The sequence below is a fragment of the Barbatula barbatula genome, assembly GCF_947034865.1.
Source record: "Barbatula barbatula genome assembly, chromosome: 14".
In the NCBI taxonomy this organism is placed as follows: Eukaryota; Metazoa; Chordata; class Actinopteri; order Cypriniformes; family Nemacheilidae; genus Barbatula; species Barbatula barbatula.
In genome coordinates this window covers 18,459,583-18,482,822 of record NC_136777.1, presented here as the reverse complement: position 1 = coordinate 18,482,822, position 23,240 = coordinate 18,459,583, and the positions used below count along the sequence as shown (strand labels likewise).

The 23,240-nt window shown below is 42.5% G+C and overlaps 1 protein-coding gene across 1 annotated transcript in view; it reads right to left on the bottom strand.

Moving 5' to 3' along the window:
* Nucleotides 1-22,086, bottom strand: part of arfgef3 (ARFGEF family member 3) — a 113,775-nt gene extending 91,689 nt beyond the window's left edge. The window contains exons 1-12 of the mRNA XM_079472668.1: nucleotides 22,043-22,086; nucleotides 21,702-21,868; nucleotides 21,051-21,102; nucleotides 20,753-20,834; nucleotides 12,170-12,301; nucleotides 11,908-11,976; nucleotides 8,645-8,767; nucleotides 2,543-2,588; nucleotides 2,147-2,234; nucleotides 1,900-2,004; nucleotides 1,353-1,671; nucleotides 1,089-1,201 (exon numbers count right to left, since the gene is read on the bottom strand). Of these exons, the coding sequence (XP_079328794.1) occupies nucleotides 1,089-1,201; nucleotides 1,353-1,671; nucleotides 1,900-2,004; nucleotides 2,147-2,234; nucleotides 2,543-2,588; nucleotides 8,645-8,767; nucleotides 11,908-11,976; nucleotides 12,170-12,301; nucleotides 20,753-20,834; nucleotides 21,051-21,102; nucleotides 21,702-21,786 (1,214 nt within the window). The 5' untranslated portion in view covers nucleotides 21,787-21,868; nucleotides 22,043-22,086. The remainder of the gene's footprint in view (nucleotides 1-1,088; nucleotides 1,202-1,352; nucleotides 1,672-1,899; nucleotides 2,005-2,146; nucleotides 2,235-2,542; nucleotides 2,589-8,644; nucleotides 8,768-11,907; nucleotides 11,977-12,169; nucleotides 12,302-20,752; nucleotides 20,835-21,050; nucleotides 21,103-21,701; nucleotides 21,869-22,042) is intronic.
* Between the last annotated feature and the right edge of the window lie 1,154 nt (nucleotides 22,087-23,240).

The window sequence follows — 23,240 nt, the reverse complement described above, 5'->3', positions numbered from 1 at the left end:
CATGGCCAGCGTAGCAGCGTGAACGCGCGCCGACTGAGGTGCAGACCAGGATTTCACCACGTGCTCTTCGACGTGGTCTGGCGGCGGCTCGCCTGAAAGTACCAGGAGTCGAGCCTACTTTTTGCCGGCTCCTCAGGTGAATCCCAGGTGATGTCGAGCTCGCTTACGGCCTTCTCGAGAACCCTTATGAACTCCTCGTGGAGGTCCGGGGGGCTCTCTGGATTGGGACGATCCCGCTCCGATCCTGCCCAGTCCTTGTCCGAAGCAGAGATGGACATGCAGTCATAGTCCTCCACGGCGTCCGCGATGGAAGGCGGAGGACGAAGGCTCTTGTCCACGTAGAGGACTGGGGAATGAGGTGACGGCAGAAGACGGGGGCCCGGAGCCGGGTCGTCGCCACCACCTCGTGGAATGGGTGGACTCACCAGCGGCTCGTTGGCGGCGGTGAGCCTCGACCCTAAGAGTCCATGAGCAATGTTCCTGGGAGTCCTCAAGACACGCGCCGGCAGGTCCGCACAGTGCGCGCAATCAGACTCGCAGAATGCATCCTCCGCATGAGCAAGGCCCAGGCAGGCAATGCAGTGCTCGTGAGTTTCCTGCGGGCCAATGGGGCCCGCGCAAAGATGACAGAATGAAGCCATCGGATGCGGTGAAAGAATTTCTAGTTGCGTCTTCAACGATGGCAGCGTGAAAAAGAAGATTCTGAGGAATTTTCGTCACATGCACTGTATTTATACTGTCTAGATTCGTCAGTATTTGCATACTGTGCATGTCTTGCAACAATTGGCCAGTTTTTTTACTGCCGTTATCCTATAGGACTTCAGGAAAAGTGAAAAAGAGGAGGAGTTTCATATGCGGTTCTCCGCAATGCCGAAGTGACCGCTCTCGAAAGGGAACTCTACGGTAACTTCTGTAGCGGTAACTTAACCATTTGGTGACGCAGTTTTTTATAGTCTTGTGAAAAATATGAATATTCAAATAGCATTTTTTATTTACAAATAGTCATTGCGGATGGAATATTCAAATATTCTTGCACATCCCTAATTAAAACACTTTAGTACTTTAGTTCTAAGAGACAGGGCACTTACAATTTGAGTAGATCGAGATGTGACTTCCTCTTTGAAAATGACCTTTTCCTTGTCTCAGGCTCAATGACGCACGGACCAGCCAGGTCAAACAGGCGCTGAGGGCTTCCTAAAATCTTTAGGGGGTAAAAAAAACAAATGTCCAAATGCAAGAGAATTATTGTTTACTTCAAGTAATGTCAAGCAGAGGAAAATAAAAATATTTTTTACTTTTTTTTCAGGCTAGTCACGCTTTACTAGTATATTTTGTAATTATGAAAACCTCACCTCCTTCATAATCTTTATTGCCTCCACTCTGTGCTGGGGGGGTGGATAGAGAAGAATACGGTGGTACAGGGACTGCAACACAGGTTTCATCGATTCCACACAAGCCACCAGACGAACTAACTCAGCCGCCACATAGCAGATAGTACGAACCACTGGCCCGATAATTGCAGGGGCACTCGTGGAACATCCGGATCCCCGGCCTTGGTCCAAAACCGATGCCATGTCTGAGTCCTGGGATGTGCCACCATGGGCAGAAGTGATGGTTTTATCACTTGCAGGGTTTCCCATTATAACCACCAGGGTTGGGCACAACTGTTTCCTGTATGTGCAAAATACACTTCTCTTACTTATTACAGCATGCTCCTATCAGAAGTGTCCGATCATTTAGTAATGAGACTAAATTTCCACAAAATGGTATTAGCATGGATTTTGCTGTCCTTAGGCAAAAGTCACGGTTCGGTACTGCCTTGAAGTACCATATGAGTACCAAGGTTAATATAAAATTGCCATGCTATTTTCATGTGTTAAGAGTACTAATGTGTCTCACCATACAAGGTCAGTAAAATGGCGATGCAGGTGCATTGTGGGAGGACAGCTGGAAAGCATGGACAGAATACACTCCAGGTACAACAGCTGCAGCAACTGGTTTTCACTGAAGAGAAATAAAGACACACATTTATCTTGTGTCACCATGATACTTGACTATTCCAGCACCTGGTTTTGAATTTTTACACAGCCCCAACCCCTCATTACTTTCCATCACCACCGTCACATGTAGTGGATGTAACGCTTACTTTGAGATGAACTCCAGTTTGTCACAGAATACGGTGAGGACCATCACAACATCTTCATACAAGGCATCAGAGGTTGGAGAGATATCTGCTAATACACAGAAGTACAAAAATAATTAATATTTTACTTTATGGCAGGATAAATACAACCTCAATGTGGGCCTACTGCACATAAAAAAAAGTGTTTCGAGCCGCTCCTCAATAATGATCTATGACTGGAGCACGTAAAACACATTAAATCAATTGGATGTTTTATTAGTAAAGGCAACCTGTGTGTGTGTAAGTGTTAAAATTAGTTGTTACAATATGGTTTTACCATTGTCAGTGGAGTTTAGAGGCGTGTGTTTGTTTATCCATGGTACAAAAAAAGTAACACAGCCTCGTGTGGCTGAAGTTTACCTTTCCGCTGGAGCACAGGTAAGGAACGTTCTTCTCCTTCAATACCCTGCACATATCCATCGAAACAAAAATTAAGCTTAACACTCTACAACTGCTTGAGAGATCTAAATTGAAGAGACAAAAAGCTATGCAGGAGATGATTATACCGTACAGTGCAGTAAAATACAGTCAGACGGTAGGTCATCATTAGGACCCTGACATGTTTATTCAAATCCTCAATGAATTATGATACTGGCAGTGTAAAAAATACATAAATTATAATTAAAACAGGTTTCCTCATTTAAAATGCTGATAAACAAAAACTTACAAAAATAGTAGGTTGAACTGAGGTTCATTTTGACACTTTTAAACATTAAAAGGGCAAAAAGGTGTCTCAATGAACCTGAAATCAACCTAAATAATTTTTTAGTGGGAACATTTAATTTGCTTGCTGGTGGTAGAAAGCATATGGATCTTTTTCACGTTTCCGCGTTTCTCAGCAGCGGGAGTCATAATGGTTGGGTAAACTTCTATAGCCGTGAATGGGATACTACCACAAATATATTTTCAAATGGCAAAAGAAAAACGTCTCGGTTACGTATGTAACCTCTGTTCCCTGATGGAGGGAACGAGACGTTGTGTCGAACCGACAGATGGGGTTCGCCCCTGAGAACCTATCATCTTCTGACTATTTTGAAAAGGCCAATGAAATTGGCGAATGAAATTTGCATGCCGGGGTCCGCCCCCGGATATCCGGGTATAAAAGGGGAGCCGGCGTGCTCATTCATTCACCTTTTGTGCTGAGGAGCCTGAGAGCATCTCACGATCGCTGCAGCGGACGGCTAATGTTGTGGCATGAGGGACACAACGTCTCGTTCCCTCCATCAGGGAACAGAGGTTACATACGTAACCGAGACGTTCCCTTTCTGTCGGTCTCTCGAAGTTGTGTCGAACCGACAGATGGGGTTCCTATTGAAAACGCCACAGCACTAAGCCACGTCACAATCTCTAGCGAAGCGACGTTGACCGGCCTGGGCGAGCCACACGTGAGCGCTATCACGAAATTTGTAACCTTCCAGTGGGCAGGCAGGGGCTCCCAGAGCTTTTGGCAAAGATGAGTAGCCCCTGCCCTCGGCCACCACAGACGGAGGCCTTGTTCTCTAAACGAGAAGCCGTCCGGTACCGTAGGGCTACTGGGTAAGCGCTGTTCCCTCAATGTGGACGTGCGCTACGGAGACTACTTCCCACCATAGGGGGGAATACAGTGGAGACACCAACATGGTCTCACCAAATAGGGGAGAACTCATGGGAGGTATGTGCGGAATGCCGCAAGGTGGATGTCCACCTGGGGGAGGTCATGGGTTGCCACGCGGGGAACCATCTCATGACGACATCTCAGACGGAACCACCCTAGTGGGGGGTTACTACGTGTGGGGCACTAGGTCCGGTTAGAGCTATATGTAATAACTCAGCTTGATACCCGGCCATAGGCGGCAGGGCTGCTCCGCCGAGCCTGCCGCCCTGAGTGCTTATTGATGGATGGACGGACTGCCTATTCTTCACCCTTGGGGAAAGAAGGGAGGCAGCCCATAGCACACTGATCCACCTAAGAAGGGGAATGGCGCTATGCGCAGGCGTACGCCCTACGACTGCTGGTCTCACCTGTTGGCAAGACTCGAGCTGCCGACTCCCCACGGAGGTTGCAAGCCTCTGCGAGGTATAGCGTAGCCCAACCCGCAACTCTACAGATGTCTGCCAGAGAGGCGCACTGAGCCGATGCCCACGAGGAGGCCACACCCCGAGCGGAGTGTACCGTCACTCAAATGGGCACGGGCTAGGATCCAGCGCGACAACTCTCCTCGGAGACAGCACTCCCGTTGCTGACCTCCATAACAGACAAGAGCTGCTCAGGGCCTTGAAGCCCTCCGTGTGGTTCGAGTAGAGGCGCAATGCGCTTACTGGACACCCCACGTACAGGTTGGGTCATTCTCCCGGTGTGGGAGCGCCTGCAAGTTCACCACCTAGTTCCCAAAGGGGGGCGGCGGAACTTTGGGCACGTAAGTCGGCCAGGGTCTCAGGATCACGTGAGAGTCACCGGGCCTGAATTTTGGCAATCGGTGGACACGGAATGCTTGCAGGTGCCTCACCCTCTGGATGGACTCGAGCCCCAGCAGGAGAGCCAACCCCTCTCGCAGAACGAGGAAGGGGGCTCTCCGCAGGGCCCGAAAAAAAGGACCCAAAGGTCCACCTTAAGGTCCCAAGAGGGTACGGGGCGCGGACGAGGCCTTAGCCCCTCGCGCCCCAGAGGAACCTTATAATCAGGTCATGCCGCCCCAGAGGCTCACCAGCAACTGGTACGTAATAACCGCGACAGCGAGTACCCACGCTCCAATGTGGAAGGGGAGATTGCTCCCCAGCCTCTCCTGCAATAGGACAGCACGTTCCTGAGCGAGCAATTCCGCGGGTCTTCTCCTCGAGAACAGCACCAGGACGAGAAGGGGAGCCACTTAAAGGCATCCAGCCTTGTGGGCATTGCCCTTGCCTGAGTGATAGTCTCCACCACTGTGGGGGGTAGATCATCCAGGAACTCCTCGTCCCATCCAGGAGCCAGACCCAAAGGTCCGGCCCGAATGCCACAACGTGTCCATCCCCTGCGAGTAGGCCCTTCGCCAGGGGATTTTGCCAGGGGGAGTCGTCGTCAGGTGTATTAGCTCCGAGGACCAAGTGTAGTTGGGCCCGTAAGGCGCAACTAGCAGCACTTGATACTCCCTTCCCAGCCCTTGCACATGACCTGTGCAATGAAGCTCACTGGGGGGGAAGCGTAGTTCCGCTTGTCCCGCGGCCACCTGCGCGCTAGGGCCTCCGTGTCGAGGGGGGGGGCTCGGCCAGGGAGTGCCCAGCGGTACTGGGTGGTGTTCAGGGAGGCAACAGGTCCACCTGTGCCCGCCCAATCCACACCCAAGCCGGCCCGCAGTGGTGGAGTCGTCACTTCTCACGAGGTGTCAACTGACGAGAGAGCGCTTGGCTGTCTGGTTCAGGACAACCGGTGGGCGTGTGACCTGCAGGGGCTTTGCCACCTGCTGTCTCCACCAGGGGTGGAGCCGTCACTTCCCACGAGGCGTCAACTGACGAGAGAGCGCTTGGCTGTCTGGTTCAGGACACCCGGTGGGCATGTGACATGCAGGGGCTTTGCCACCAGCTGTCTCCACGGGAAGAGGCGTTTGGACGAGTTGCGATGACTGCAGCGAGCGAATGCCACCCTGAGGTTTAGTACGCTACACCGGTCGTGCTGTCCGGGCCAGTATGCTGGCTCTGCACGAGAGGCCGGAGCCTCATCAGTGCAAGCAGGACAGCTAGCAACTTGAAGGCAGTGATCTGCCAACGCAGGCGGGGGCCCGTCCAGCGACCCGACACTGCGCGCCCGTTGCACACCGCACCCGCACCCCGTAGGAAGGCGTCTGTCGTTACCACGACCGGCCTCAAGACCTGCTCGGGGTTAGGATGCGACGGCAGCAGGCGTAATGACGATACGCCTACTGCCAGTGCGCCACGCTCTCCAGGGAACTCAACTCTGTAGTCAGTGCTGTCGCGGTCCCTTGTGCGTCAACCCGAGGGGGGCAGGCCACCCCCGAGGACACCATGCCCAGGAGCCTCTGAAACTGATTTCAGGGGACCGCTGGCTGCTGCCTGAAAGTTCAAGCAGCTCAGCACTGACTGTGCGTGCTCGTGAGCGAGCATGGAGACAGTGTTGAGTTCTCTACCAGGAAAAGGGGAGCTCTGCGCCAGGGAGAGCTGCTCTTTTTCCCGGCTGACCCGTTACTGACATGCCAGCCCCTCGACGGTGCTGAGGGAAACTGGACATGAGAGTATGCGGTCAGTTGTCATGAACCACTCCTGGCGTCTGACAGACACCAGGACGCGCTTCCTGAACGGCACCCTGCAAGGTGCTGCTCAAGGTATGCAGCGACCCCTGGTTTTCGGGATGATGAAGTGCGGCTGTAGACGCCACTGGACATCTCGGCCGAGGGGACGGTTCGATCGCCTTCGCCAGAGGGGTGGCAGCCCCGGCCTGGAGCACGGGAACATCCCTGCCTCTGCTGAGGTAAGAGGATGCCCGAAGTCCGGCGGAGGTCTGGCGAACTGGATCGAATGCCGAGACGGACCACACTCCCAGCCACCGTGATGGTTTGAAATGCTAACCAAGCACCCAGGGACCTCACAGGGGGGGCTACGATCTGCTTCATCAACCCGCGGGGGTTGGTTCAATGACTAGCAGTGCTGGTCCCACCCGGGGGGAACAGCTCCGCTAAATCACCTGCCAGGCGATGGCACAGCTCGACGCACCGTCGAAGCGAGAGTGCTGAGGGCTGCTTTATACTCGCCATTGCGTGCTGCCTCGACGCAACGTCGAGTTGCTGAACACCATCTTGGGTGTGAGCGGCTGCAGTGGGACCCAGAGAGAGACCTCTCCTTGTGAGAAGGCGGGCGCTAGGCCCCCGAAGGGGCCCAGAAGGTGTTGGGACGCAGCAGGGACCGCCCCAGTCCGACCATCTAGCTACCAATGCTGGGTCGGGCCCGATGGTTCGATCTCTCTAGGTGGTCCTTCTCTCGACGTCTTCCTCCAGGGGGCCACCTGCGGGGGCACCAGAACCGGAGTCGACGCTGGAGAAGGCCGGGGCTGCTGGGGCAGACCACGTGCGAGACCTCGACGGCCGAAAGGCGGCCGGGTCACAGCAGGCCGGTCTGTTTCTACACTGTCAAAAGGCTGCTGGAGCAGTCCTTGACAGCGCCACCAATCAGCCGACCTTGCGAGATGGGAGTCGGGAAAGTGGCCTTTCTCGACATCGCCCATCTGCGCAAGATTGAGTCAGAGGCGTCTTTCCGGGCCACTGATGTGGACATCGTCCGACCCAGCCTGCGCTGCCATCGTGGTCCTGCTAAAACAAGCGAGACGGGGCGCGAGCGTTCCGCGAGCCGGCCGTCTGACGGATTAACGCTCACGATAATCCCCACATCACCCTCGCTGCTCGCCGCCGCTGACGGCAGGGCCGTAGCCGCTGCGGTCGCAGAACGGGAAGCAAACGAGGTGTTGGCTGGATCTTACAGAACACAGCCACCGTGACGCAACGTCTGAATAGCCATCCGCTCGCAGTGACGCAACGTCTGAATAGCCATCCGCGCGCAGTGCGGGCAGGACGAATCCACGAGGCTGCCACAGTGGTCGGACCACTGAACACCTGCGGCAACCACCGTGTCCGTCCCCGTCCTCGATGAGTGTACTGCACCCAAGAGATCAGCGGGCAATGCCACGCTGAGGAAATTGCTCTTTTAGAAAAATACCTCTGGAACTGCCAGGACGCCCAGGGGAATCTCTGCTGCACCGCGTCGTAGAATTCGGCAATTCGAAGAATGTCATCAGATGCGAAGGCTCCGAAGAACAAAAGGTGAATGAATGAGCACGCCGGCTCCCCTTTTATACCCGGAAATCCGGGGGCAGAGCCCGGCATGCAAATTTCATTCACCAATTTCATTGGCCTTTTCAAAATAGTCAGAAGATGATAGGTTCTCAGGGGCGAACCCCATCTGTCGGTTCGACACAACGTCGAGAGACCGACAGAAAGGGAACTCAACAATATTGTTTTCACTTCTTTCAACCAAATAAAACAAAATAGAGAGTGTCTGATAACGGAAGTCAAAGGAGCGAATTATGTCACATTTAATTAGATGCTGTAAAAGAAACACTCAACCATTAGAGTTAACTTTGTTTTTGTAATTTGATGCAAAGGTAATATAATACAAAGTAGAGTATTATAAACGTACATACATAAAAACTAAAAAGATTTATGATGCTGATGACCGTTAAATGCGTCATCACAGGCTTGTGAAAAAGGCCCATTCCTGGATGACTAACTGTGCATAATATTCTAAAGAAACAGTATAAAAATTGGGAGAAAATGATATCAAAACATGAATATTTAAAAAAACATGGCAATTATCCAAGTTTTGTTTAAGATACACATTGGCATAAATACCAGTGTTGTTTATTGAATTGTCACAGTACTGTTTGAGTTAAATGTGTGTGTGTTTGTGTTTAGTACAGCTGTATTTTTATGAATAACTCACTGTATTTTCCTGCCTATGGCGCAGTTGTAGGGCGAGATCTCCGAGTATCTGGCTGAGAGTGGCCCTGACTGCTGTGTTGATGCTACGTTGATGCCAACTCGATATGTACGTCTCAATACACACCTGGAAAAAGATAAACATGCAAGTGTTTTAAAAAAAGAAACTAGAATCAAACATAGCAAATGGCTTTGTTTCACCTGGACAAGCTAACATTATACTCAGGGCAGACCTTTTGCATATCACATGTGATTGAAATAACTTTTCAGTTTAACATTGACAAGGATTAATACATACTAACAAACTACCCAGGTAGCAAACAGACGTTGGGCCAACGTCAATATTGGTTGGTTACGTTGGCCCAACCTATCTGACAGAAATACAATGTTGGGCCAACGTTGGTAGGCTATGGTCAGCTGCAATTGCCCACCACTTCCCTCAAATTATATATATATATATATAATTATTAAAATAAGTATAATTATTAAATTATTAAAATAACCATTGGTTGTTATTATCTTAGCAGATAATTTTCTTTTGATGTTTAATGTTGTTGTTAAATAAAAAACCATAGTAACTACACTTTTACTATAATAAAACCATTTTATAAATTTTTATAAAGGTCTGTCCATTTAGAACAAAATGTGCATGAAGCCACACACACGTATTTGTGGGCGCGTGCGCGCCTCTGTCCTCGTGAGTTCAGAGTCAGTTGTTTACCTCAGACGAGTTTTTGTTTCTGTTGTAAATTCTGAGGTAAGTTTTCATTAATTCCTGGTTACCTCATTAAAATAAGTTCACAGTAATGTTCATTTTGTTGTTAGTAATTCGATATGACTAATATATTATAAACTTTTGTTGACTGTTGGTGTAATCTGGCGGTTTGACTGAGCTTGTGACGCAACTGAGCTAATGTAGTTCATATCTTTTATTTGTCTTTATTTTCTTGACAGATGTTGACATTAGGCATTCTTTTTGTTGTTAGTAATTCGATATGACTAAAATATAAACTTTAATGTTCACAGTAATGTTCATTTTGTTGTTAGTAATTTGATATGACTAAAATATTATAAACAGAGGTGCACTTCTTCTTTACACTGCATTAAGATGTATAAAACATTTGCTACCCCAATATGGTGAATTTCTTGCAAAAACCTTTTTTGGGTTGTGTAATTAAAATAGAACGACACATCTTAAATGTTCTAAAAAGTTGTTTGTATGTTTGTTGTTCTTACAGGAGTATATGCTGCTGCTTCTCCTCCTCTGCTCTGTCTTCATCATCAAATAGCTTCAAATCTGCAAAAAAATTTGGGCCTTCCTCCGCATTTTCTTTGCCGCCTTTTTTGTCACTTTGGTTCCTTGTTGATTTCTTTGACTTTGTTTTACTTTGCTTTGCATTTTTTCTGCTGTGTTTTTGTTACCAATAAATTTAATTTTTATAACCAATTCAGTTTGTCTGTTGTTCTGTTTTAATGCAATTCAACAATGAATAGGCCATATCACAATCTTAAAATGGTGTGTTGGGCCAACGTTGGGTGCTGACGTTGGCCCAACGTAATTTTGTCCGTTGGCCCAATGTTGTTTTAGTGGTTTTTAAGTTGGAAGAAGGTTGGTAAGGTATTTTTTAGGTTGGCAGAAGGTCTGCTGGCCGTCCAATAACATGGTTGGCCCAACGTTGGCCCAACACAACAACAAAGGCTGTTTGCTACCTGCGTAGCTCATTGTTTTAGATGATGCATTTACTAATGATAACAAATACAACCTAATGGTGAAGTCAAACCAATTACTTCTGTTAGTTAATTTACTAAATGTTAACAGTTACATGTAAATGCTGAAATTAATATGAACTACTATTAATAAATGCTATTGAAGTATTGTTTGGAATGGTTCATTGATAGCTCACGTTAGCTAATGCATCAAGTAAGGGATAATGTACAGGAAACCTGTTGTTATCGCAGAAATAAGCACTGACAGTGTGATCTTTTATCACACTGAAGGGGCCTTTTTCACGATAACAGCAGGCAGCTTGTACATTATCCCGCTGACTACATGGCTACTTGCCACATGAGAAAAAACCCTGGACATGAAGTGTGAATAAGAAATTCTTATTAGCTTGTTTTTACCGGATGTAGACCTTCCATGAGGAGAAGCAGTTTAACTTCAGGCTTAAGGTAAGAAACTACGTTCTTTCTTATTCAGTACATATAAGCACAACGTCTGTGATTAAACGGAAAAGACCAACATCCTGAGAAGAATCGTTTTTATAGCAACACGAGTGAGCGCATTGTGAGCGCACTGTCTAAATTGTGGTCCGGTCTTGAACAGGCGCACCTCAGCCGCCAGTGCTGCGGCAAACAGCCCCAGGACATGACCGGGGACGACCCCCGGAAACACAATAGAATACCGGGGCCGTACACGGTGGTGGCATCGACTGCAGAGGTCCACCCGCTCGTGATTCTCTCATGTCTGTTCCAGTCGCGAGATGCACAATAATGATGCGGCTCAACTGTTATATTTGTACACGGCCATGGCCAGGCTTGTGAAATGTGTTTATCCAGAGAGTGGTTTTGAATAGCAAGATTATGTTTCTTTTACATGCACAAGCTGTTTATTCCCTTGACATGTTATTTTACATGAGAGTGCAACACTGTTGCTGTTTTGTTACACCGGCAAATCCATCATGGTGGACAAAATTATTCGCATATGACTGTTTAAATACAAGTTAAAAGTTTTAAATTTAAAACTAAAATAAAATACTTCTAGGATCAACAAATGATGTCTGGCACAACCACAACCACACCCATTCACACATGATGATGTGATTATTGGCTGTTCATGGCAAGCCAAGGGCAAGACAATAAAGTTAAACATACATAGATAGAAAAAAAGAGAGGGCTGGAGAACCAAAAGAGAAACCTAGTCCACATAAACATGTAGTGAGGGATCTTACTTCTACATAAATTATCCAATAATATAAACATGATGTTCTTGCTTTATAATTGTTGATTTTCTCACAAGAACAAACAACTTGGATTTGCTTCTATATTCAATCAGAATATGCCTAAAGAAAATGTGTCAAATTTCATAAAAAAATAATGCAAATAGATCTTAATGCTTCTCAAAAGCCTTTATTTTCTCACATTTTAGAACTTCTAACATGTAAGACTAAATTGCAGCATTGTCCACATTAAAAGGACAAGATGGAACATCTGCATTTCACAACAGATGTCTTTTGTCAACACAGGCATCAATAAAGCTTGTCTTACCTCAGCAATTCTCAAGATGTTGTGCCCATTCATCTCAAAGGTAGAGGAGTAGGTGACACAAAGCAGAACCTATGAAACAAAAAGGTGATTTATTCAACCCATCCCCTTTTGGCAGCAGCACTGTTTCACACGATTCAACACTTTTAGATTAGAAACAGGAATCGAAGGCACAATGTAACTAGAGATGTAATAGAAATGCTGCAAACTATGCCAGAAAAACTGTGGCTATAACTCTATGGCATTGGCATACATATACACGGACCTTCATAACCTCAACCTGCAGGTCTTCGTGTAGGGTGGGCGTCACCTTGATGACTTCCAAAATCTGGCTCAACAGCTTCTTTTCTGGAACTTCTGTGTCCACAGAAACAAAGCAGTCCTCACAAAGGATCTTCTGTGCAAGACAACCCCAAAAGATACAAGAACCAGATTGTGATATATCATTGATAAATATGTAGAGATTATATAAACTAACATCACATTTAAAGGAGAAGTCCACTTCAGAATAAAAAATGTATGATTATTTACCCACACTCATTTCACCCAAGACGTCCATGTCTTTATTTCTTCTGTAGAAACTAATCCAAGGTTGTTGAGGAAAACATTTCCTAACATCCTCCATATAATGGATTTAAGGGGGGGCAACCTGATTTAAGGACCAAATTTCAGTTTCTTTGCAGCTATAAATGGCTAAACACAACACCAGCTGATTAATTAGGTTGTTTTCTAGCGAAACAATACTTTTTAGCCAAAAATACATGGCTTGCAACCAACCATGTTGTGCGTTCACGACTTCCCGTAATACGTAATCACGTTGGAAAGTCATGGTTTTATTTTCATTTTCTTCAGGCTTGTAGTTATTTTCTTCAGGCTTTTTGGCCTGCACAAGTTTTTTTAAGTGCACCACAGGCCCATATGGAACAGCAGCTAATCATATGACAATTATTTTGAGCTACAGGAAAAATATGGATTTTGACAGAATTTTAGATTTTCATAAATTTGTACACTCTTAATACGAATGTGTAGAAAAATTACACAAATTATGTGTAGCACTCCCCTTTTCTCCTTTTGTGTCAATATTAATTAAAATTGTGTTGAAAGGGTTTATCTGTTTTACACAGTAGTTATGTGTAGGTTACAATTAACACATCTTATTCATTTGTCACACCATTCAACACACTATTAACTGTATTAACTCGTATACTCCACCGTAACTTTAATAACTGCATTAACTCATCCATTGCACTGTAACTTCAACAACTGCATTAACTCACCTATTGCACTGCAACTTTAATAGCCAATGTCAATAATTTATGCATACCTAAGTCACTTGCACTATTTTAGTCTAAATTATTATCTGTTCATATACACCTGTACATTAATGTTCATAGTATATAGCCATTTGTATATATTGTTCATAGTATATACCTACTGTCATATTTTCATAGAACATTCCTACTGCAAAATATTTTTATAGTCCATGCCCACTGTATTATATTCTCTCATATTGTATTCTGTATTTATTCTAACTGTATATCCTGAACTTGCTAACTGCACTTCTGGTAAGACCTAAACTACATTTCGTTACACTGTACTTGTATATGTGTAATGACAATAAAGTTGAATCTAATCTAATCTAAACTTATATTTACACAAGAAAGACAACGTTTTGTGACAGAAATGTTTTTTAATCATAACTTTGTTTAGACACTTTCTGAAGGATTAAGTGATGTAGTACAACGGAATGCATGTCGCCTTCAAATCGCTCGTGATTGTCAAATTACCACCTATTTGCCTGGGAGAAGACGGTCACTTCCCGCTGGTGACAAGTAATTCTGAGGTAAGTTACACTTGAACCGTTTCTAAACGTATATTTACACACGAAAGACAACGTTTTGTGACAGAAATGTTAGATATTTTACACTATATGAATGTAATGTTGTTTTGTGTAATTTTGTGTAATGTGTTAATGTTAACATTGATCTTCCAGTGACTTCTGGGTCATTGCTTACTGGACTGACTAAAGCTGTACTTGTTAGCATCTACAAAGACAGAAACTTTAAATGTATATGTTGTTATACATTGACTTGATTTTTGTGTCAAATTAAAATAAGAATACATCTACATTTTTACAAAAAAACAATTAACACAATGTGTGTAGCCAAGGGCAGCACATAATGTGTAAATATAACACATGTTTACACATCTTTGTGTTAACCTTCCAGACACACTTACTGTGTTAAAATCATTAACACAGTAAATGTGTAAAAAATAGCACAACACAAGTTGTCCCAGAACTCACCCATAGATGTGTCAGAATTTAACACGGTTTGTGTCTGTTTTAACACATCCTTTCTAAGAGTGTACAAAGCCCTCGTCTCGCGATCCCAATGCTCCAAGTGGTAATTAAACATCTAAAATGATCTTCATTTATCTACACTTTCTAAGAGGTGCACCTTCATAAGCGGGCGATCACATAGAACATAACTGAATGTGGCGAGCAGGGACAAGAGCCGTGAGGGAAAGGCTAGAGGCCTCAGCTGTGCGTGCATCGGTCTCTCATCTCTAAGGACGTACTTTTAGTTATCCTGTTGTATGTTTTCTTCATAAGCAAGGCCATATGGAATCTGCAGTCATTTCATACTCATTTTGGGGAATTTGGAGAAAATCGGCAGAATTCTGTGGAATAGTATCAAATGTGTTTACATTTGTCCAGAAATAGTTGTGGGTTAATGTGTTCATATAGTCTTAAAATGCTGCTTGTCTGTACTGTATATTTTAACGCAGTTGATATCAGATTTGGTTCTGCTTATTTAAAAAGAAGCAGAGAAGCTTTGTTATTGTGCTAAGGACAACGGTTGAAACTCTGAATACAACAGAGCAAATTTGTTCTCTGAATTATTTTGAACCAACAGAAAAGCGGCATGTCAAGGCCATATTAATATATTATATATACTGTATAGTGTAAATGTTTGAAATGTTTATAGAGTTTAAAGCAAAAAGAAGGGGGTTGTGTTAATACGTTATTATGTTGATTTTAGTTTGTAATAATGACATTTTCCCGCATGTTCACAACACAATGTTAAGTCAATTTCAGATCAAACTTAAAGCGAATTTGCTTGTCGTTTGTCCTCGCTTTGAAATGATTTAGTGGTGTCTCAAGTAATAGACAAATTACATTTCCTGAACTTCTCTGTGGTTAGTTTTTAGTTTGAAACATCTGAAATATCACATTGTTTGTCTCACTAAAATCTGTCACAGCAAACAGCGCATAATGGTAATGCGCTCCATGTGACAAGATGGTGCCAGTGTTCATGGCATGCTGTCTACCGGCTCTGTATGTCTTTGTTCTGTTCGTCCTTTTGATAACCTACCTCACTCAACAAGTATCTGCAATGTTAACCTATGATCGATCTCAGCTTTTAACAATTAGAGCGACGATGGACCCTTTAGAAAATGATTTTAAGGGATCTGGCTATCTCCCACCACACTTCCTGAGAAATATACCAAGGCCTCTGAGGTGAAGTAGCCAGATCATAAAACTTAAGGGGACCCTGGGTGGCAGTGAACTACAAGCTACTCTGCAGTATTTACATATTGTTTATTACTGCATAACATAATGAATTAAATTAAACGTTTAATTTGTTTAGGTGATTTTATAATGACTAAATTTTTCCATTTTGTGGTTTAATGTGATCAAAGTCAAAACTTTCCCTATACATTTCATCATCGAGGAAGTCTCAAATTCTCGTCTCTTCTCGTGAACCCAGTCTGTTTCTCGTCTCGTGGGATAAGTGTCTCTTCACACCCCAAATATTTATATAATTATTTACAATTATTAACAAACACATACAGGAGAAAGAAAAATCCACAAAACGAAAATGTAACATTACTTAAAGAGCAAGGACTCAGGCCTGTGTGAAGACGTGAACGAAAAAACATGATATTTGGCTAAATGTGCACTGTATAGACAGTATCATCGTAATTAATTTAAAGTAGTAATTTGACACGGTCAAAACAAATATTATTGTTTGTGTAGATGTAATACAATGTTTAAACACGATTTAAGGTTTAAAAACACTCTTTGCTCCGCCTCTCTGAAAAGCACTGATATTTTACAAAGCTCATCGCTCTGAAAAGCGAGGTGTGCTATGATTGGCCAGTTCACTAGTGCGTAGTGATTGGTCGAATACTGCAGGGAAATGTAAAGCCTCTTATCAACATTACATTACAGCAGGGACTGGTGACGTAACAAATACTGCGAGTGCTTCGGCCCTTCTTGATCAACCGTTGTTATGCCATGTCTCGTCGCAACTCAACAAAGACAATAAACCCCATTATAAACACGGCTTTTGTTGCCTCTAGTTGAAACATAATTACTGATTATTAGGACTTATGTTGTCTTTTTTTTCCACGTTGCACGCAAGTCTGCATTTGCAGAACACACAAACAAACAACGTGCTCAAATCGTGTTACACACTGACGTAGATTTGCCAGGGTGTGGTAACACAAGGCGTTTCAGACAGATCTGGGTGAGCATTCGCTTCCATATAAAATACAGCTTTTGTTCAGACACTTACATTTTAGCAATTTTACATTTCTAATACATGCATGGGGAACTTATAACACACCAAAGACAAAGAAAAACACGTATTTCTGGCGAATCACCCCTTTAAAGTGTGACGAAGTATATTGACCTTCGTTTAGACGACAAGCATTGAAATGTTTTAATTCTCTCCATACAGTAGGCTACAGGCTTATAAATACAGATTCCACTTCTCAGTTCACGGGGGATGGTGTAGATGTGTGAATGTCTCGCTTTTTGAAAGAGCAGAGCTTAGAATTCATGTTTTACCTGCTGTAACACTGATAAGAAACTTAACATAAAATAATCCAAACATAAACGAAACAGAACATATTTGCCAAAACATGCATTTTATAATCTTAATGCTCCTAATTTACGTAACATATTGAATAATTTTTATATAATATTTTACATATTAAAACACTTTTTGTCATCCTTTAAATGGCAAACAATTATATGTTTGCATATCATCTTTGTCAATACAGCACTTTATGAAGACTTTAAAAATCCATAGTTTACATTTCAATCTATTTTTAAATATGCAAGTTCTCAATAGACGCCTGCTTTTGAGCGTTCACCCCTCTGGGCTCCCGTAGTTCCGAATGGGCTCAGCCCTCCCCCCGCTTCCAAAACACACATGAAACAGGCTGTCTTGATTCTCACAATCAGCCATTTGTGAAGATTTATTAAATTAGGCTTTTAAATTATATAATTTCAAATTCAGTTCTATTTAGAGTCATATTGTTAACTGTTTGAACGTATGACTGCCTATTTCTTGTTATGAGCAAGATTAATTGTACAGCGTAATTCCCCCGCAACTGTATGTACAATAAAGTGGTGAGCGCAGGGATGCATCAAAGTTTCTGCTGTCGAAATGGCATTATCTGTATTAAATGCAGAAAATGTCTGGCGCCCTGTCTCTCCCGCCCGTGCTCGCGCTCACACTCACTCTGCCATCAAGGCGATAATGTCAACCTGTCATAACAACGAATAAAAACCATGTCCTAAAGCACATATCAACCTTGTCTACATGTACACCCACTGCCACAAAGCCTGTCGTTTTCACTAAAATGATTGTGTACCATATATGATTTGTATAGCATCGCTTAATTTGTAACTTGACTACTGTTGTGCATAATAATTGTAAAACTTCACATTATATAGGTAATTGGTAAAAAGTTTGATTTGTTTCGGTTGCAATAAACTAATGGAATAATGTATTGTTTTCAAATATTTCAAATTTTTGGTAATTTTAAGTGTGTTAAAAGTTGAATATTAATACATTTATATTTTTTAAAATGGTAAAAAAATTAACAAGTATAAATTTTTTAAAATTTGTAACACTTTGTATAGGCCTAACACTGTGCACACCAAACTAGTCGAGACCCATTAGAAATTCTATGTTTATGACGGCAAGCGCTACAACACAACAACTCAAAAAATGCAAACATGGAGAAGCTAAGTGGGAGCGCCAATCGGAAATTTAAAAGAGAGAAGGATATCAGGAACGCAGAAAATTTCTTTACGCTAGTAAACGTTAGCATTAGCAACTAGTCTGCTAAGGCACTGCCCGTCAACGAGGACAGCTCAGCTAGCCAGGACATTTCTTCACTGCCGGCTCTAGCTAATGTTCACAGCCCCGAGAGCAAAGAGCCCCCAGCAGCATCTTCAACCTACGACCCGGATTCTGCTGCGAGTGCGACCATTGAGGGAAGCGGTGATGGGTCTTGAGTCTAACCGCCATCTGAACCGCTCGTCGAGTCAGCCCCTGTTTCACATTCAAAGTCCAGAGAAATGCTCGTGTAAGATGTGTTTGCCAAATGAAATCAATTATTTCAAATGTATACATGCTCTTCCCCATTATTTAGGATTCAAACTGTGTATTTTTCCAGATTATTTATCATTTCTTTTTGTCTTGTCTAATTGAGATAAATTGACAGATTTCCAAATGTTTATATTGCAATAAAATGTTTAACCCTTGCCTGTCTTTGAACTGTGATGTGACCGGTTGTTTTCTATTTTAAAACAAGTTCAAAAGAGTTTAGGAGCAGATGATACTGCATTTTATAAATTTTTCCTTGTGGTGGCTCCATGAAAATGCTGTAAATTTTGTTTTGTTTATTGTTGTTGCGAGAAAACAGCAGATTTCAAAATGTTTATATTGCACTATAACTTTATTGTCCTAATGAATTCTGAGGTGACGGTGATTTCTGTTTAAAATGAGCCGAGGACCAAAATGCTACTTGATTCTAGGAGATGGATTCAATGGATTTTTGTTTGTGTCTTGTCTGTGGACTTCCTCTGTGATGGCTCTATCAATTCAATACATTTGTGTTGGGAGTAGGTGTTGTTAAATAAATATTGGATGCTTTGAAAGTCGTTGCTTATTTCTTTTTAGAGACAATGTAGTGGGTCAATTTTGCCAGATTATACTGATGCAGATGTGTTCTGTTTTGATAACATCATGACTGTGGGGTCTTGACAAGAGAACATAGTGGTGCATTTGTAGTTCTATGAGCATTTGCACATCTGTACATAAAAATGCACTTGATGGCAGTTAGTTATTGAAATATTGAGTATATTGACTGTTTTACTGTAATTTATTCTGTATTTTGCCAGATTATGGTGATCCTGGGGTTGTGATGATGGGGCCCTTGAATATTGTTGCCCAGGGTACAGTGAAGTTTTAATCTGGCCCTGAATACATTATATTATAAAGAACAACACATAAACATTCGAGTCAGTATATGATCTTGTTTTTTGACATGTTTGAGGAAAACACGCATATCCAAATGATCGTGTGAAAGCCGTAAAGCCGGTGGCTGTCGAGAAACTCACTCGCTTCTCCGCCATTACAGTGCGCGTGTGCTGCAGATACACAGACAAAGATACGTTTTAAAAGTTTATTGAAGCACTTTGTATTTTGCTTGATTAAAGTCATTTCACACTGCATTTAGAAGCAGACATTGCCTTTCCGTGATATCAGTTTCAGCTTGACTGTTGCATTCATGCTTTATTCAGTTAATAGTATTTTTTACTTTTCAAATCATTTACGAAGATAATTAATCTCTCATGTCTTATTTTCATAGTCCATAAATGTGTCATTCGTTATAAAAAATATGAGCATTGCGGTTATTAAATGTATTACTAGTCCACTGATTCCTGGCCACCTGGAATTATCCCCGTGCTCCATGTCCGTTCCAGGGCTGAAAGTGGTGAGCTAAGCTGCCAGAACAAGCGTCAATAATTTTTTCTTGAAGATGCATAAGAAGGTATCTATGAGAACAACTAAATTCACTTAATGGAGCAGGTGAGAGGACTGTTTGGCAAACATATAAAAAGTATCTGCATTTCTTGCTCTGATCTTCGTCAGAACCGACTTGCACCATCTGCTGGTGAAATGGTCAGTCAGCAGGTAGAGATCATGGATTGGTGGAATCGGCGCGCTATTGCTTCTCCTGGGATTCCCGGATGTGACTTTGGATTTCAAGCCGAATTTCAAGCCCTGAATTTGTGGAAGCAAACCGAAATAATATGAACTGAACATTTTCTGTTAAATATTAAAGGTTGTTTTTTAGTTTAATTTTTTGAATGAAGGTTTGAAGGTGAATTTTGATTATTAAATTCATAAACGTTGAAACTATTTCAATTTGAAATATTCACATCTTTATTGCGTAACCGTATTGAATTGCAGACTCTAAACATCGAAGCACTGGTAATGCAACAGGTTTATTTTTGATTAGTGGCAGTTCAACATGCTTTTTTGTTTCAAATAATAAAGTCATTAAAATACTTCCATATTGGCCCAGTTAAACCCATTGTACGGAGGAAGATCTGGATAGGTTTTCCTCAACAACCCTGGATTAGTTTCAATCTAGAGTGTTGTCGTGAATATTCTGTGTAGTTATAGTGCGTGCAATGCTGCTAGAGAATTCATGAACACTATGATGAACTGGCAAGTTACTATAGCATTACTTTGGCAGTGTCTTTTACTAACTTATTTTGGGGTTTAACTCTTTTATCCAAACTACTACTGGTACCAGAGGCTTGATTCTTTCTCATTTTGCTAAATAGAAACTCCTGAAACCTGCATTTTATCATACAGGCGAAACAAACACTACTAAATAAAAGTCAACTGAAATTAAACTATAGGTTACTAAAAATTTCCAGAGTGATCGGTTTCCAAATTTGAAAGCATTTTCTGGGACCAGCTTGTCAAATTCTCATCAAATCACATTTAAGTTTTTACCACCTGCATACCTGTATCCCTGTGAGGGCAGTCTGGGCCAATTTAACATTTTTAGACTCCAGTGCCAGCTGAAGAGGAAACAGGCAGGTCTCTCTGTACAGAAACACAGTTAACCACAGGACAGCAGGTAAGACATCACAAATTATGAAACAAAGGCCTACTCCTTATTTATTGCAGAATCCTTTGTTTAATTACTTGTTTTTCAAAGTGACTGCTAAATGAACTAGCAAGGTTTACAGCATCCAAAGAGGTCAGAGAAATACAAACGCTGACATAAAAATATAGTATATTGAACAAAAAAAAACTTGCCTGAGTTTAGATGCTGAGATTTTAACCAATCTTTTATGAGCATCAAGGGTATCTGTATAACATACAAAATAAGAAAAAAAACAATCGTATGTCTTTGTTAGTAAAGCAGACAGAAAAATATCAGAAAACAGATCCTTAATATTGGCTCTGAAACATAAACACGTTTTACTGGAGTCAGAATTCCTAAATAGAAACATCATCCCTAATAGGTGATTCTGTAATGTAAATCGGAGCTAAAGTATATCAGTTTTGACATTCTGCCCAACATACACACCAAAAAAAATACTTACGAATTTTTTACGACCAAAAATAATGCAACAAACAATCTGACAATTACACACCATGTGTTCGTGTTGTTCTCCACACACTGATGTATACAATTTTACAGTTAATAGTCCACTACTATTAAGCGACAGCTGTTAGGTTAATGTAACGTAGGGTTCAGTTGCACTAAATAAACATCCGCGAGAGGCGGACACATTTACATTTTATTCATTTAGCAGACGCTTTTATCCAACGTGACGTACAAAGAAATCAGGAGCAAGAAGCGATATGTCACACGTCTTTTTTTTATTCTTGTGGCATTATTATGTCAAGCGAATGTTAAGGTCAGTAAGCTCAACTCATCATATACAGCCAGGTGCGTCTTACCAAAGGCAACACCGCACGCGTCTCGAAGGCCTTTTTGTTTGCTGCCCGACGCCTCCTTCTGCAGTTTTCTTAAAATCGCATCCATTGCGCAAAAGATGGATGACAAATGATGCGCGTGGGGTGGAAATGATGCTTTTAGGCCTCCTCCTCCCTCCAGCTGAGCGTCCCTACATTAAACACCAGTCAAGCGAAATAGCACGTATTATTAGATGCCAAGACAACGCTGGTGTTTAGGAACTCTACATATAAAAAATACTTTGAAGCTGAATTCGAGATAATTTAAATAATTCCAAGGCATTGGTTTCCTATGTACGTATCTGATTTAAAAGGTGGGTGCGCACCCTTTATCTAGTTACTTCCCGTCCAGAATACATTTTCAAACCCTAGCATGGGGAGGGATTGGTGCTTTATATTCATAAGCCACGCCTTCGTTGTTTCATCATTATTAATATGTATAAGGTTCCCCAGCAACAACGGGAATGTATAATTAATATTTATTAGGAAACTTTAGGACGATGATTTGTTGTTTACGTTCCATCGTAAAGAAGAACGTGGGGAAATTGCGGCGTAGTATTTCCTTAAATTGAATGGATCGGAATTTAACGCATTATTCTCTTGTTTAAAACACTTGTTGCTCTCTTTGATGGTCTAATACAAAACAACTGCATGTCATTTTTCATTAAAGAAAATTCTGTGAGTTTTAATTAATATTCAAATTACATTTTTATCAATTTTTTCGAAATCGAAAATACGTGTTTTCCACTTATCTATTTAGATAACTGGAATGTTAATGACGTCATTACACCGAAGCTACCGCGCCGCCATGTCTGGTATGTCCAAACGTTTTATTAAATTAAGAGGATATGGACGTGTCGTCACTTTACCACGGGGGCGCGCTATCACTGCTTACAATATCAGGAAACGCAATTTCGTGCAACATTTCAGTGACCAGGAACACACGTAAGGATCGCTGTCGAGTCCAGCTGCTTTGTAATTTCAGCAAATAATTGCGTGTTTAAGTCCCGGTTTCTTTGTTTATCCTATTGTCCTCAGCCATTTTGCTGTGTGTTTTACCACGTGTCCTGGCGCTCAAGGGGGACGTGTCCCGGCGCTCAAGGGGGACGTGTCCCGAAGTGTTCACGTGGGAAAGTGACGTCAATGCATACCTCTAATTAATAGGAAGTTAGGCCTATGTATAAATGATAAAAGTCCTAATATGTTACTCGTTTCTGTACTTTTGACAGGTTTAACTTGCAATATCTTATAAAGTGTTTGTATCTGGGAGATAAATGCTAATGCTGAATTAAACAAATATGTATACAAATATAATATAAATAAAAACAATGCAAACGGTAAGGATTCAATTTATATTTACAAAAAGATAAATAAACAGTTATTTTTTCTTTTATAAATAAAGAAAATGTCACAAGTAAACAAGATGCCTATTATAATTTGAAAGCTTTAACATTTCTTTAAACCTCAGGGGTAAATAATCAACTTAACGTTTAGATCACAGCGGGTTCAGGCTACAAACCATTT